The sequence below is a fragment of the Grus americana genome, chromosome 11 (assembly GCF_028858705.1).
Source record: "Grus americana isolate bGruAme1 chromosome 11, bGruAme1.mat, whole genome shotgun sequence".
Lineage (NCBI taxonomy): Eukaryota > Metazoa > Chordata > Aves > Gruiformes > Gruidae > Grus > Grus americana.
In genome coordinates, this window is record NC_072862.1 from 20200966 (window position 1) to 20218795 (window position 17830).

General features: G+C 34.5%; 2 protein-coding genes across 6 annotated transcripts in view; one reads left to right on the forward strand and one right to left on the reverse strand.

Annotated features, from left to right (window-relative positions):
- The window catches only part of CENPP (centromere protein P), a 149956-nt gene that overhangs the window by 68610 nt on the left and 63516 nt on the right, over positions 1–17830 (reverse strand). The gene's annotated exons all lie outside the window — the stretch shown is intronic.
- ASPN (asporin) lies at positions 340–17640 on the forward strand. Of its 2 annotated transcripts, XM_054837722.1 has the most exons (10): positions 363–627; positions 4314–4357; positions 5301–5346; positions 6258–6528; positions 8379–8491; positions 10632–10845; positions 11188–11298; positions 13643–13736; positions 15050–15188; positions 16409–17640. In XM_054837722.1, exons 4-10 carry the CDS (start codon positions 6282–6284, stop codon positions 16604–16606), a joined length of 1116 nt encoding a protein of 371 aa, XP_054693697.1. In that variant the 5' UTR covers positions 363–627; positions 4314–4357; positions 5301–5346; positions 6258–6281; the 3' UTR covers positions 16607–17640. The 2 variants fall into 2 exon arrangements, with proteins under 2 accessions (XP_054693698.1, XP_054693697.1); XM_054837723.1 differs by lacking the exon at positions 4314–4357 and having other exon boundaries at positions 340–627.

The following is a 17830-nucleotide window of genomic DNA, read 5'->3' on the forward strand; positions in this document are numbered from 1 at the left end:
AGCCAGATAGCTGTCTATGGAAAGCAAGAGGTAGTATTTATACATAACTACACCACAAAGTCCTAATTTTATAACCTTAGAAAGGTTTGGTAACATGCTGATCACTATAGGCTACTGGTTTACTCTGCCACTGGCTAAGATTTCATAGTTTTATTCAAGTCACATTTTTTAAAGAAAACTGGCTAATGAAATCCTAAACAAGAAGTGTGATTCCATAGCAGGAATGACCTGAAATGGACTTCACTGTACTTCCAATGGCCTGATGTCAACTATTATTAAAACTACAGGTTTTACAAAGTCTTCCACTAGACGTCTAGAGTTAAGCCAGAAGTTTTGGCTGTAATACAGGCAGTGATGAAAAACATATGAGTGGTAACAAGTCGCCTTAATATCATTCGTCAGTACTAAGATGGGCTAATCTGAAGCAGCACTTTACTCTGGTATCACCCACGGTGCCAGGAGGATCAAGAAGTTTGGAAGTGGAATTTTTCTTTATATTTACTTTCCATTTCACAGAACTCAATCTAACTTCCTTTTTCTGTATTTATTTTTAATATGAAATAACTGGACATAAAGATCTCAGGTGGATTATCACAGTGCTTCCGGAAGAACTATCAAACTTGCAAGGTATGTCCAGTTTGAATACCTATTCTATTTAAGTAGCAATAAAGAATTAAGCAACAGATTGTCAGTCACTATAAGTGCAGATTAATATTATCAGGTAATTTAGAGGTACCACTTTTTTTATGGAACATTTGAAAATCTACTTTGCAGCTGAAATAATACTGTATTTACTACATCTGAGCTGCAAAGCTAAAAAAAAGCTACAATTATTCAACTGTTAAAGACTTGTCAGAAAGACTTAACTGACAATAAAAAAATTTTCTTCAGTTACTACAATCTATGAAAATCTATCCTACATTTATAGCAGTTCTTATAGTTACAGCTCAGTGTTAACCTTCTGTAATTTGGTGTTCAGGTGGGGTTTTTTTAAAGTAGGTATCAGCAAAGTAATTAAAAAACACATGAGAGCGAACTGTAGATGAGCTACAACCTAAAAATGCTCATAGATGACATCCAGTAACACACAAGAGTCAAGCAGTGTTTTCCACACAAAGTAAATACTCTCTAAACATAACTGATTTTGTAAACATGCTATTCATTATTATACTACCTAACTTCAATATTGGACTATTTCTTAAGGCAGAATAATTTCTTCTGTAATCTTAATGACAAAAAAATTCCTCCTGTTTTTCTTAAGCAATTTAAGTAAATCAGTAGAGAAAGAGTTAAACATAAAGTCCTTTTATTTCTGGAATGGGACAATGACTAATAGAACCAGAACTATTTTTAAATATAGCTTTCAAAACAGCTATGGTCTTGCCTTTCTTTGGACAAAATCTGTGCACAGTGCAATGATTTGTGTTATTAATGAACACAGGGATTTTTCTTTGCCTCTGTAAAGACCACCACTGTATCATTTAAACATTTCCTTTTCAGAAACAATGCCATAGGAAATTCACCTCCATACACTGGTAACAGAAGTGATTTCTAAATATAATTTAGAGTCTTTTTAAGTCTTAAAACTTTACCTATTAACTCCTTCAGTGTCGTAACTGGTAAGACAACAAAGACCACATGCTGCAGGGCTGGCATGCAACTGCCAAGGACTCCAGATTTTTTCAATTACTATAATTTTTCATTATGCACACATCCCATACTAACAACTTCTATCCTCACAGAAAGTGTTTTTCTTCCCATAATCTATGTTTAGAATTTTCATGTCACAGAACTACTGCACACTTATGTGGGAATTTCCCACACAATCTATAAAAGGTTTTAATCATATTAAGATACTATGACATCACCTGCATTTAACTAGTTATAAATGATAAATATCCTAAACCAATAGTGGAAAAAGTTCATATCTTCCACATGATGCTTGGCAATATGAGTTTTGGTAAAGATCACCACATTAGTGAGGATAAGTATGTCCCAAACAATTAGTAGAGTGATTTTAGGATTGTTACATACTTCAGGAAAGAAAGTCAGCCTTTCTAGCATCTCTACATGTAAAATGTTAACTCCACATTCAGTTCACTTTGGCCTGGCTAGTGTTCCAGTGAAAAGGTGTTATTCAGAAGCTTTTTGTACTGAAGGAAAAGTAGGATTGCTATAAAGAATGTGTCATGAAGAAGTACATGAGCCCTCCTTGAATTTGCTACACTCTTTCTCAAACTCATCTTCAATGTTCTGGTCTGTAAGAATGAAACTGGACAAGGCCAGACTTTGCCCAAGCAACAATCATCTGTTCAGGGCATTATTCAGCAGAACACCTGAGCCTGTCTACCAGCTTGCATAAGTCAAGAATGGCTGTTCCTTTCTCCTTCCATTCAACGTTCCGCCCCCCTAAACCAAGCTGTTCCACCCACTCCTTTGTGCTGGCCCTGATTCTCTGACTGATTCAGTTTGTTCACTCAGAAAGAATGTGTTGGTTTTTTTTTTTTCCCTTGGTCACATTAGCTTTATGCTGGTTTAGTGAGTTCAATCAGCTCAGAGAACAGCCTGAGCAGAAAAGCTGGTATGAGAGAACTGAAAGTACGTGCCTGGGAGCAGAACCAGCCTCAGTGGCAGCAGCAGACCATTAGTACAGCTGCATTCATGAACTGTACTTTCTGAAACAATTCAATATATTGCATAAAATTCTCATGATAAAATAATTAACATATTTCCAGAAAGATCACTAGGATCTTGGATTTTAGGCTTTAATTTTCTTTTAATTCTCTTACTCCTGAAGTTTAAGCATGCAGAAAGTTTGTACAAGTTCTTTGAGATGAGCTGCAGGGTTAGAGCACTTCTACAGAGATATATCAACATCTGTTTACTGGGAAACTCAAAACCCCAGCCAGGAAAAATAATTAAAAGCCTCCATAAAATCCAGTTCTTTGGAATCCATTCTTTGGCAGTTCTTTGGCCAATGCAAACCTAGAGTCAAGCTTGATTACCACCTCTAACTACAAAGCCAATTAGCAATAAGGATTTCCTAATGGCAAAATGGAAAAATGAAGCAAGGGCTTTTTGTCTTTCCAAAAACAAACAAACAAAAAAACCCAACCCACACCCAAAAAAACCAAAACAAAACCCATCATCACAACTCGGGCTTCCTTCTGTAAAGGGACTTGTTTTCAAGACATTTAACTCACAGGACTAGTATGTGTTGTCAGTGACAGTACAGCACTACTTTTCTAGCACTGTTTGTGAACAACACGTTTTTCAAGAATTCAAATCGGCCAGTACTCCAATCATAGCTTCAACCTTTTCATAGCTTGAAATCATAATTAGTTTTTTGAATACCTGAAAGGAAATATGCAGTCCATCTGCTACAGGTGAAAGCGTGGAAACAGATTTTTAAATTGTTTCATAATACAACTTCCTAGCACCATATCCAGAAAAACATTTCAGGAACAAACGTAAAAAAGTACAACAAAACTATACATCCAGCGCCTACCACAAATAGTCCCAAGCACTGGAACAGGCTGCCCAGGGAAGTGGTTGAGTCACCATCCCTGGAGGTATTTTGTAGATGTGGCACACAGGGACATGGTTTAGTGGTGGACTTGGCAGTGCTAGATTAATGGTTGGACTCGATGATCTTAAAGGTCTTTTCCAGCGAAAATGATTCTATGGTACATGCTACGACACTTGATACCCTACATGCAGAAATGGTACAACAGCGCTGAATAAAGCACAGAGTGTTTTGTCACTTAATACCTAAGCAGCCAGAGGAAGACCAGCCTGAGTGTCCATCTGTGAACACCCATCCATTAAAGCACTTGCCCAAGAATAAGAACTCAGAAGTCTGAAAGGCTTCAAACTCCTCATCTCCTAATTAATGGTATGACTAAAGTATTCAACATTTTGATTGTTTTGCTGAAGCTGACATACAAGATTGAAAGTGCCAAATATTCCAAAGGTGTACAAGCCAGACCTGACCACAATTCTTTGCAAACAAAAAAATACAGGTTCCACATCTTGTTTCCAAGCACTGTTTATATTCAAAGTCTCTTTCAAGAAAACACATTGTATAGGATTGCAAGTACAACTATAAAAATCTTTCTAGGAGCACTGAAAGACAACATTATTTTGAACACAAAGGAAAATATATGGGAAAAATATATGTTATGATTCTTTTAAGAGACTTAAATCAGTAAAAGATACACACTCTACTGAAACTGGAAGATTACAATAAAGATCAAACTTACAGTTATATCCATACCTACAAGATACAAAGTATATTGTACTTCTGTTTTCAGACACATATTTGGAGGGGAGGAGTCACTGCATTCTTTTTGAAAGGGTGAGTTTTACATAGTCTAACTACTGTCAGCTTTTTTCTTTTTATACACTCTGAAACATACACAGTTACAGTAGTAGCAATGTATGCAATACACAGCATTTTAATGCTGTTAAGAACCATATACAAGAAACATCAAAACAACCTCATACAGAAAAAGAAATACAAGCAAAACCTCAGAATTTTAAATAAGTCAACACCCTTGTACAAACCAGCGTACTCCTTTTTCTGTGACTGAGGACCAATGACAAAATGCCTACCTAAAGACACTTTTCTGCTATAAACACATCAGCAAGTGTTTAATTAGGTGATCAAACAAAAATTGACATCCATTTAATATTTCCCTAAAGAGGTCTATGATAGTCTAAATAGAAACATTTTTATAAACAGGATATGCATAATAAACTTTACAACAGCCCCTCTTGGTTTGCACAGTGTGCTGTAAGATCCAAACAACTCCCAGAATTGGGCTTCGGTGGGAACAATGTTGAGCTGAGAGCGGAATTTACAGTCTTTTCTCACAGAGTTGCAATTCTTACTATTTCTGTTTTCCCTTGTGTCTAATTTTATAGGAGTATTTGGTCAATAAAATAATCTTTAGAATAAAACCAGAGTATGTAGAAAATATCTAAGGGTTTTGACCTGCTGATCATCATTACTCAGGTAACACTCTATACTGTAGGACTGGACTCCTCGTTTTCCCAGTCAGGTGTGGCTAAAAGAAATCTGGTAAAATGACAACTCAGAGAAGCTGAATGAAATTGAATGAACAGCTGTAATGAGACAGAATCTGTCAGATTTTTCTAAAGACAAATCTACTTTTTAAGTCCTTTGTAACTTGTGTATTCTTCTCAATAACATCAGAAAAAAAGAAATGTAGCGATCGGACACGGGGGTTTCTGCATTGAAGGTACTCTAGCTGATCCAACATCTTTCTGTCTTCCAGACTGAAGGACCTTCGATTACACAGGAAAGATACTTTCAAGTTACAGGTAATCTAGAAAGCTGATGGGGTTTATGGCATTAAATTCAAGTGCAGCACATTTTGAGATCCTTTCGAATATAGCTGGCTGCCTAGCTATCATGTACAGGCCCTAAGACAACAAAGCTAGATTGAAAAAAAATGTTTATTGAAAAAATACGCACATAGAAGTATTGGTTTCCAGCTTTTTTCTGGATGTAATTTAAGTTACTGATTTCAAGTGACACAGACCCATAACCTGCAAGCCCTTGTGAGGGAAAAGAGCCCTCATCAAATACAAGTCATGTACAAATGTGCTTGCATTAAAATACAGAGGTAAATTTCTGTCAATAGCAATAATACTCAAATGTCTGAAATTTGGGAATAGCTGTTGTCAGGACTGAAAACTCTTACTTATTTTTCCAGGTTAGAATAAGAAGTTTTTAATTGGAAGTGTTTAGGGAGTATCCTTATGAGTGCATTTTATGTACTGCTAATCAAGTATTTACCAATTTTCTAGATACAAGCAATGTACGTAAGTCCATGTATCCCATTGAAAAGATTTTTTCATTAAGAAGGAATAAAATAAACCAAATTTCAAGTTCTGGTAAAATTTGCTAGAAAAATTACACTTCAAAGCCTGAAGCAAATGATGATTCTATTTTTTAAACTCAACTAAAAAACCTTTATATGGCATTAATGGCTGATGAATTATTATTTTAATAGTATTTATTAGAACACATAATTTTATAAATATATTTTAAAGAAGATTTTAAATTTTCTGCATCTTTCATGTACTAATTAAACCTTAATATTCATAACAGACCATTTTTCAAGACCACAGACTGTAGCAGTAAGTGAAGTAAATACGTTTATTTGCTGTTTCACATTCACTGAGTCTTGTGTCTGGGGTTTTTTTGTTTATTTACTTTCCTCTTCAAGACTGGTTATCCTGATTAAGAAGATATGAAAGAATACACACTCCTCCTCTTCTTGGCTTTGTGCTCTGCCAAATCTCTCATTGGTCCCTCATATTTTACACTAAAGAATATGATGCTCCAAGATATGGAAGAAGATGACGACGATGACGATGACGACAATTCTCTATTTCCAACCACTGAACCAATTATACCACTAATTCCTTTTGATCTGTTCCCAATATGTCCCTTTGGATGCCAGTGCTATGTGAGAGTTGTCCATTGCTCTGACCTAGGTAAGAATGAATTTATGTGTCTGTTCTCCACTGGACTCTCCTTTGGAGGATTTGCCTTTTAAAAGATGAATTCTACAGCTCCACAAGTTCTGCACATACTAGTCATTTTCAAAAGGAGCTGACATTTTTTCAGTTAGGTTTGCATACCATATCTAATTCATATGCAGCAACAAATTTGTGTCCAGCACTTTTTACAACATAAATATTTTCCCAGTTCATGTGCATCAGTTTGGAAAACTCAAACTGCTATAGCCACTTTCCATTAGCAATGACTTCTATTGATAACAGCATAGAATGGAAAGTCATTTAGAATATGTAACAAATAACTCTAGAACTATTTAACTGAATAAATACTTTATCCACTAAAACATCACAGAATGCAAAAATGCTTATATTTACATTTTAGATCACACTTTCTCCTGTTTCATTTACTTTCATGAAGTTATATCCAAATAGAGGAGCACAAGTTTGCTGTATTTTCTGTTTGCATTAGACAAGCTATTAGTCTCCTCTCTCAAAAAAGACTATGGCTAAAGAAGTTCTGTACTTCATTCACAACTGACAAGAATAAAAAAGAGGCCATAAATAAACCACAAGGAAGGTTAACACCAGCGCATAAATAGGATACAAACTATTTGCTCAGCTTAACTTTCATTACAGTGCGCATCACTGATAACATTTTAACTGAAGGCAAATCTGCTACCGTCACTGTTGCAGATACATACTAGTCCCTAAATATGAATTCATTATTAATCTCTCCAATTTGAATCAGTGTTCATTGAAGTTTTCCCATGATTCAAGGCAAAGGACTATGCTCCTGCCACTAGCACAGTGACAATGACGTGCATTCTCATCATAGCTCTGCCACCATCCTACACTTGATCCTAGACTCCTCATATGTCTTGGAAACACTGAGTCAATACATAAATTGCTGGGTTTTTTTAAATGTGTCATTATTAAGAAATCAAAATAAACTTTTGCTGACAGCAACAATCTATGGTTATTGCATCTGGTTTACAGATTGCAAATCACTTTAATTTCACACATAGAAAAAAAACCCTATTAATAGACTTCGTCTTTAAATGACTGTAGCCTATTAATTATGGAATAACTGTTAACAAACTGCAGCAGCATTTAGCATTTGATGCATCAGCGTCTCCATTGAAAAGCAGGTAACTATCCCTTGCTAGACTCCTGCTGATTTGAGATCTCAGATGGCATGAGCTGACGTGGTTTTGTAACCGAACAGTGAACTGGACTGGGGGATTTATACAACTGGTAATTAAGTACTGGCAGTGGGAAGACCATCTTTTGCCACTTTTACCAAGAATACATTTCTCAGCCCTGATGTTATCGGTATGGCTATATAAGCAATGGTGCCCACACAATGGATAGGGCAGTGTAGAGGCAGAAAGGAGCATTCAAGCACTGAGCAGAGATCCCTTAAAGCCACTACAACAGCCCTGTTCCTCAATCCAGAGCCACAGCTCCAGATCCTCTGAGGGCTGCTTTCTCCAGGGACTGAAGCAGTTTCCCTGTAAAACAACCAACCTGCACTCTGAGGCAGCTTATTTCCCAGATGCAAGGAATCTGCAACGAGCACTCCACTCAAGCTCTTCATGGTCAGGGGTAGAAGCAGTTCCTCCTGAAACTATCCACGCCTTTTTGTCATACATTCTTACATAATTAGTTCCTCTCATTATCAAATATCCCCTTCTATCCTTTGCTTTATGGCTGTTCCTATTTTCCTTCCAATCATAATAATAATCAATCTTACTGTGTTTTGCTATTTAGCAGTTAATTTCTTTGGACTTATATACAGGCACATAATGTTTCTGTTTATTTCATAGGTTTGACATCAATACCTCGAAACATTCCACCAGATACTCGTATGATTGATCTTCAAAACAATAAAATTAAAGAAGTCAAGGAAAATGATCTCCAAGGACTCACATCACTTTACGTAAGCTTGCTATTTTCCAAATTTGAATTCTTATTTAGCGATCTGAAATATTTTGATACTTTTAAAATACAAATGATATTTTTCTTCTCCAACAGTATCCATAAAAAGTCTAACGCCTGCATATTTGACTAGTAAGAAGCAAATTTCCCTGAGCTTTAAGAACTACGCTACTTTCTGCAACATCCAGAAAATGTACCATGTGTATCTCACCAAAAAGATCCTCAAGATTTATTCAGTCCTTAGCGTGCACAGAAATACTCCCTACATTTTAAAGGCTGCAAGACAAGTGCTCCTTTTTTATCTGCTTATCTGTAAAATAGAAGAACAAACTTCATCTCACAGAACTAGAACGATATTTTCTGAGGGTATTTTCAAAAGCACACAGCATACAGCTGACACATATGCCACTGAAACTAATGTTACAAATCCAATCGACCTGAACAGAAAACAGACCAACACTGAATTACTGAGAGAGTCATGTGCTTTACTACTATTTTTTAAGACACTCAAGTATGGACATAGAGCCAGGCTTTAAAAGAAGTATTGCTGGCAACTGATAAATCTAGATATTTACAGTACACAATATCTTTCTTTAATGAGTCTCAGAGGCCTGGAAAGGAAGATTAAATCTGGTTTGGAATACTTATTTCCATAAGATGTCACTCTAGATCCAGTACCAACGAATATTGACAATTTAAAAATTTTCATTGTAAAAATGACAAATCTGTTCCAAAAGTTATAGCAAATTAACGACATTCTATTGCACATTAGAAAGACATGAAATACCCATTAAACTAATATAAACCAAATCCTTTTCAGTCACATTTTGTTTCTGAGCAAGAACTGAAAATTTACAGATCTAAGTGTTTTTGAAGAGGCTTGTTAATTATTATGGGTTAAGCTAGCATAGAAAAAATAGGAACCATAAAAATTCATTATTTGCAACAAAGTGTTTCCAATTCCCCTTAAGTGTCCCGTGTCTGAGTACAGAATGGTCTTACCAGTAAGTTATGGGTAAGCACGCTAACTGTGGTTTATATTCAGTATAAAAAAAATCTTGTAGAAACAAACCTCCAATAACTGAGAAAGTCACTGGAATACATCAGCAATCACCACATTATATATTAGAGTCACCACTTAATTAGGCAATAACTGAAAACTCTGAGCTGTTTTGATTTTTCTCATCAGTTAATTTATGGCAAGGTCTAACAAAATCTTTTACTAAAAAGAAAGTTTACTTTACACAACTTGTCTGAGTATTAGTCTACTTAGCAACGGCACAGATGGCAACTTGGATTAGGAAGGAGCATTTCCTGTTCATTTCCTTAAGTTATCCCCATTTTTTTCTGGGGAAAAAGGGATTAATTCAGTTTTGCTCTACTTTTTTTTCCACAATTCCAGAGAGCAGATGACTTACCAACAGCTCAAAGAAGTAAAAAAGGAACAAAATTAATAGTCTAGACACAGAAATGCAGAGGTGTGATTTGACAGGACAAATAATGTCAAACAATTCATATTTTGTAGTAACTTGTACAAGTTCTCTGATAACACACAGTAACCAAGAACAAAAAAAGTGTCCCAAAAAAGGACTAGTGTACTGTATAGTCAAGAGAGAGATGTCAATTCACAGGAGTTGAAAAATTATGGCAAATAAGATATAAATTTGTGTGTATATCAGTTGTATATAGAAATAAACTTCTAAGAAATTCAGATTAAAAACCTGACTTTTATTTTGCAGCATTATGCTGAAATAAAAGATGAAATTCTGAGTTTTGAGAATTTGTCTGCATTAAGGAGCAACAACAATAAGAAAGAATATAACCTCCATACAATCCCACAAAATATATGAAGACGAATGTATTGTTTTGCCAATTCTTCTTATTATCATTGGTATCCTGTCAGCTCTGATTGTTTTTTCTCTACCTTCTGGTTGATGTTCCAGCTTCCAGGTTCTTTTTTGCTTTTCACAATCAAGTAAAATGCCCAAAGTATATACAAAGTGCCAAAGTTCGGTGGGAAAATGAAATGTTTTATATACTTAATTGTTAAATTATGTATCAAATTAATGACTTAAAATTCACAATCATAACATCACTGTATAGAGAAATTTTCTTTGTATTGCTCTTCCCATATTCCATAGGCACTGGCTTTGAACAACAATAAAATATCCAAGATTCATCCAAAAGCCTTTCAACCAACAAAGAAGCTACGACGACTGTATTTATCCCATAACCAGCTAACTGAGATTCCAACAAATTTACCAAAAACTTTAGCAGAGCTCAGAATTCATGCTAATAAGGTTAAGAAAATCCACAAGGATGCATTTAAAGGAATGACGTCTTTACATGTTTTAGGTAAGTCCAACTGAGTAGAAAAGAAAAATGTCTTTATCAAAAATGTAACATATTATGTATAACTTTTGTTCAAACATTTCCCCAATGTGCAACTTCCTCCTTTAATTTCTGTGTGAAGTTGCTACATAAGTCAAGTTTCTGGTAACCCTGCAAGCCAAGTTACACAGCCTTTAATCACTGAAAGCTGTGACTTCCACCCCTCAGAATAGGTAATCAATGCCAAATATTAATTAATGCTTAGAACATCAGAAGTCATAAAGAAAATGAAATAAGCTGTTTATAACTTAGTCTAACATACACAAAATTCCTATGCCGTAAATACTTTTTTCCCCCCTTGGACAGAAATGAGTGCAAATCCTCTTGACAATGATGGAATAGAGCCAGGGGCTTTTGAAGGAGTAAATATCTATCACATAAGAATTGCAGAAGCTAAATTAACTTCAATTCCTAAAGGTATGCTTTGTTTTACGTTTTCTGTTTTACTTACACCAGTATACTCCTAAATAAAATGCATTACCATCTACATGAATATTAAAATGTTGATAAATTCTGTTTTGTATTGGTCATTACTACCAAACCACCTCCTAACTTATTTTTCTTTTTGTACTTAGTATCCAATTCTACATCTCAAAAGTGTGCATGCACGTGCACACACGCTCGCTCTCCAGCCCCCTCTCCTGCCTTCTCCTTGTCAGACAATCCATTCCTCTGTCAGGAGTCATCCAGAGACTCTTCTCAGGAGGAACGATGTGAAGAAAATGATAATACAATGTCACTTTGCGTCAGCGTCTCAAAAATCCTTACGAAGAATGCATAAACCTCCTGATATTTGAACTGGGTCATAAGGGATACAGAATTCCCACTTCCTTCATGCATTTAAAATGAAACCCCAAAATTTGTAACTTCAGTTTTGAATGTTTCAAGCGACTCAATAGCTCAAATATGTCCTGCATTATAACCACCTTAAGGTAAAACCCAATACAGCATTTTATAAATCTTTAGATAGGGTTTGGTAAGTAAAATTTCATCTTAACATTTTAATTAAATTCAACATAACATACTACAAAATTAAATCACTCCTTCATATAAAACAATTAACTTGTGATTTGGAGGTAGCAATAAATGAAAACACTAACTTTACAAACCACTGACCAAACAAGTAGCATGATGGAACTCAGTACAGCGCTCTGCCTCCTTTTTCTGTAGGTCAACATAGTATTTAACCAAATTCTCATGATTTTCAACTGCTCAAAACTAGTAGCAAAGAGAAAAAGGGAGGAAACAAAGCATAACACTGCATGTTATATCATTCATTAACTTACAGGGAAACTAAATGTTGGCCCCTAAGATATTTAGTTCTGGATCATTCAGATAAAGAACTTGTTTCTTATTAAATTTAATCTGTTCTTGTAGACAGATATATATGCAAAAGCATTCCTGTAGCAGACAACCCTAAAAAAAACCCCAATAACAAAACCAACTCACCTCAATTGTTCAGATAATTTTAAGATCTGAAACTATCTGGCTGCCTATGGTAACTGTCCCTAACACAAAAAAAGGACATTCTTCTAGTGTCATCATAATATCATCTCCTGTCACTTAGCACAAAAAACCCATACATAAAATTATTCAGATTTTGTCTTTGTTATTGAGAAATCTCTTATAAGGAAACAACACAGCATGAGGTCCCACACACATAAACAAACAGGATTTCATGGTGAACGCATTCTACGCAAATGGAAACTAAGTTTGTAGACTCTTCTGTCTGCAAATGTTATAATGACACAAAAAGATTTAAAAAATGTAACTTATAAAATGCACTTAAAATCTAAAATGGACAGATGAGCAGTCTTCTAAATACCATAACTCAGACACAAGCAGCACCCGTCGGAATTGTAAACTGGAATGTAAACTGGAAAAAAGCCCAAACGCACACACACCAAAACATGTCAACTGGCGTAAAGACAGATTGTAAAGCATACCCCTTCCTTCAGTATTGTAATGTTACAACAAATGGCAATGGGAGCAGTGCTCCCCTAAGCCATAGTAGTAACAGAAATATGTGGTTGGCCTTGTTTGGTGTCAGGGTGCCATCTAGACAGATGCTAGTAAAACTGAACATAAGATCAGCATATAGAAATTCAAAAGTGTAGTTATCTTTCTCTGCCCTCACTAAAAGGATTTTGTAAAAAAGATTCTCCATCTCCTGATGCATTCACTGGCAGTTCTGATTTAGGACTATTTGGTACCAACATGAGAAAACAGTCTGCGTACCAGCAGGGGAAAGAACGTACCAAATAGCTCATTTTGCTTAGAGAATTCTGAAAGCTTTCCTCCCAGATAACAAGTTAGGAGCTATAGCAGAGCAATTGTTACATCATACGTTTCTACAAAAACTGTCACAGGTTCCACAGGAGTAGGATTTTGACTGCCAACTGTTAGATAATTGCACATAACATGCAATTTACATCTTTGACAGGTTAACCAAAAGTAAATGAGAGACAATATAAAGAAAGCTAGCAAAATTATATCAAATTTTGGAACTTTGAAATCTTAACATTAGCGTATGGATGTATTTTTTTAAAAAGTTACTGTTTTAACCAAATGTTGATGATTTTTTTTTTTTTTAAAGTAACATACTTTTATCTAACAGCCATTTCTTTGATGCAGAAAACCCCCCTCCAAGATTCTTCACCCCATCCTAAACACAGGAAAGAAGCTGCCTGGAATATAATAAATATTCCAATAAAAATAAGTTGGCTTATTTTTCTCATACTGTGTATTTGGTTTTCATCAGAATTGCCCTCCAGTCTACTAGAACTTCACTTAGATGACAATAAGATCACAGCAATTGAACTTGAAGATTTTAACCGGTATAAAGATCTTCAAAGGTAAAATTCTCATGCAGAATTCTTGTATTTGATGAAAGGTCAGACCTGGTAGGATCTCTTTGAGATCTTCTCTTTGAGATTTGATATTTCTCTTTCTAATGGGAGAAAAGAGAACTAAAAATTTTAAGTGTTTTAGTAAGAACTGCTGTAAATAAGACCAAACTTAAACCAAATATTAAAATAGAATAGACTATTTCAGTTTTGAGTTGCCTTTCTGGCAACTAAATTTATAGGATTTGAGAGTCATAATGGCTTTTTAATCCCAGAGAAGGTCTAAGTGTACTGGAAGGAGACCGTCCATACACATACCAAAATAAAACATAAAAGGATGGCATGAAAAGGGAAATTTGAGACTTGTTTATAAACGTATGGGAAAATTCATAAATTATAAGATAAGATCAATTCATCTCACTAGCCTGAGAGAAATACAGTAGCTGTTAAAGGAAACAACTTGACAACCATTTCCAACTGTGATGGAAAGAAAGATGAAAAAGAAAGAATGCATGTTGCTAAGGAATGGGTCACCGATGTAGGACAAAAGGAGGAACTTCTTTCTGTAAAGCTCAGTTAAGTACCCTGACAATATGGCTGAGCAGCACTGAATTTTCACTTTGGTAATAGCAACTATTATCAAAGAGGAACTACTAAACTGCATTTAGATACCAACTTCAGTTTCTGAAGAAATTAAGAAGAAAAAGGGGATTGCAGGATGTGTGGAAAGAGCAACTCCAAACTGACCTGTGCCTTCACCTTCTGAATCATCTTCCCAGCAGCACAGGCTGAAGTCTTACAGCAAAAAATCTAACTAAGGCCTAAATTAAGGAAAATATGGAAGTAGGAAAGAAGGCAGTCCTGCCTATTTTAAAGTTTTTGACTAAGCCATATATATAACTGTTTCTTTATAAGACTCTCTCTTTTCTGGCTATTTATTAGAGCAATATTTGTTATTACTGTGAGTATACTTTGTAGCTATACCTCTTGATAAAAGGGCATGATTTCTTTTATAAGTAGATTGGTTGATATTTACAATTTAAATCTTGCCACTAAAAGTAGAAAAACTGGACAATTGCTCACATCAGGCTAGCTGCTGTCCTTTAAGTGGAGATTAAATTAAGAAAAAAAAAAAATTGTTAGATCAATGATGGGTTTTTTTCCTATCAGAGGTAAGACTTCATCGCCTTTCCCCAGTTCTTTTTTCCCCTATGTCTACTTCTGTGTATTTCAATCTTTTTTTTTAAAAACAAAGTATGCTCCTCAATGCTGTTGTGAATCTCAATTAATCTTTTATTAAATGTTCCGTGTACTATTTCTAGGCTAGGCCTTGGGAATAATAAAATCAAAGATGTGGAAAATGGAAGTTTTGCCAACATACCAAGTATACGTGAAATCCATCTCGAAAAAAATAAGCTCAAGAAAGTTCCTCCTGGATTACCCCAACTGAAATATCTGCAGGTCATATACTAAACTTAATAGAAATACGAGTTGTTTGACTTTCACACTGCCATACTGATTAGGACATAATTAAAAAGCATAATTAACTGTCACATATATTTTGACATGACTCTCATACTAGGAAAACCTGAAATCATACGCGTAACTTGAAGAAATAAACAAGATCAAACAGCAGGAACGTTTCCTAGGAGAGGAAAAAAAAAAAAAAAAAAACTACCTGCTACACCCAGAAAATGTTTTCAGAAAGTTTGTTACAGATTTATTATAGTTTCCATATTAAAAAGCCAGAGTGGAAATTCTTCCACTCCTATGCTGAAAACCCTAAATGCAAAGAAAATTATTTATGAGGCTGAACTGATGAGATAAGATTTTAATATTTGTATATAGAACTAGATAAATTCTGCAACAAAATGCTTTCAAAACACATTTCTTTCCAGAATTCTGGAATAACAATTAAAATCAAATGTTTTATAAGATGACATATACCTTAGGATACAGGGCAGAACAAAGCTTGGGAAAACATGAAGAAATGCATAGATGACAGAGCACATGATAAGCTATTTGGTAAAAGCTTTTACCTCTGAAATATTTCTTTCCACTTCTCATTTCACTTGCAATTAAAGGCAAATATTTTTTTACATATATATATAAACCCAAACGTCAACTTACAATGTAATGTAAAATTAGATACACAAATAAAAGAATTATTTTGTCAATGTACACTATTTTACTTAACAAATTCTAAACTCTACTATCACAAGCCTCTTTTTTAAAAAAAATAAAAATTAAAGTACATTAGCATTAGACTTATCTGTTCCTATAACCATACTGACAAATGTCTTCTAATATCAACTTTTCTAGAGACTACTTTTTAAAATATATTAAATCACTGAAAGAGTGGGAGAATATAATACTGCATCATTATAATTCTTACTATAAGAGAATATAAAACTGCATTTTAGGAGAATGTTGCATTAGAATAGAGTCAAATTATACTGACAAAATACCATAGAAATTTTTTTTTTTTTTTTTGGTGGAAGAGTCTGTGGGAGGAGGGAGACATTTTTTAAAGATTTAACACAAATTTTTAATTCCTGTTACTATTAAGGTGTGCATCCAACTGATCTTATAGGAAACCTCAGTTATCTATATGCCAATGAATGCTTAGATATTTTTACCATTTACATACTATTATATTTTACTGTTTCTTATTACTGCAGGTAGTCTTCCTTCATTCTAATCACATTGCAAAACTGGGAGTGAATGATTTCTGCCCAACAGGAGGAAGAAAGAAGAAAGCATTATACAGCGGCATAAGCCTCTTCAATAATCCTGTAAAGTACTGGGAGGTTCAGCCTTCAACTTTCCGTTGCATTTTAGCCAGAAACAGTGTGCAACTTGGAAATTTCCTCAACTGATACCGAAGTTGGTCATTTCAAAAAGCAACTTGTCCAAATCAGTTCTACAATACTTGAAATTTGCAGGAAAATGCCAATTTTACACTATTTAACCAGTTTACAAAGTATTTACTATTTCAGAGACAATTAATTAGAAACAATATGTTAGTAGGATCCATTGTATTATTTGACAATGTTCAACCTACATTTGAATAATTTAAACAAAAGCCTTTATATCTTACGGAAGACTCTTGGAAGTGGAACTGGAAACTGTATTTGATGTTTCCTATTATAGATGTTAAATTCTTTAGTTAAATCACATAGTTTTGACATATTCTTTCTTTCAAATAAATTCTAAAAATCAAGTGGAAGTGTCTTTTTCCACAGTAAGGACCTTTTCCTCTGCCAAAAAGTTTTGTAATAAAAGTTGCAAAAAAGTTATCAGACTTCAAGGACAACTTCTTGTGCCATTTTTGGTAATCAGCAAAGATACCATAAAAAGGTACAGTATTGTGAGGTCTTTTGTCTCTAAACTAGAACATATTTTTATAATCTATTAAGTGAGATAAAGGCGGGTTTCATATCAAGAACACGCAAAAAACCTTTAAATTTTTTTTTGTTTTTTTCTTGCAACTTTAAGAGGGAAATGTCCTTCAATGTTTTGCTATCAATATAATCGGATGCACTCTGAACATTAAAAGGTAGGATTCAAGACCTATCATATGCTTCAAGCTTAATAGGAATGATTATTAAACTCCTTTTAGGCCAGCACAAACATTTTCCTTTATCTATAACAACTGTAAACATATTTTTCATTTAATTTTTTCCTCTTTTATATTTTGACATCACACGGGTTAAGAATCCCTCGTTAATGTAAGTACCTTAAAATTGCTGAATGCAAGCAGATAGCTGGAACTCAGCTGCCCTGACTTCTTACGTAGGTCAGCACACAGAATTCTCAATACTGACAGTACTGTATAAAATGGATATTTTATATATCTATTTAGTGTATATTTGCTATTGGGAATCAAAATAAATTAAATAAACTTAAAAAATATTTGCATTTGTATACTTGATTACATGATAGGTCATGTCAAAACATTCAGTGATTAGAACCAAACACCTTTCTGACTCTTCTCTAGATATTTTCTCTATTCTTCCTTTTTCCAAATCTATGTACCTTGTGGACCATTTATCCCTGCTGCAGTTAAAAATTCAACGCTTTATTTGAAGCAGCTATGGGAA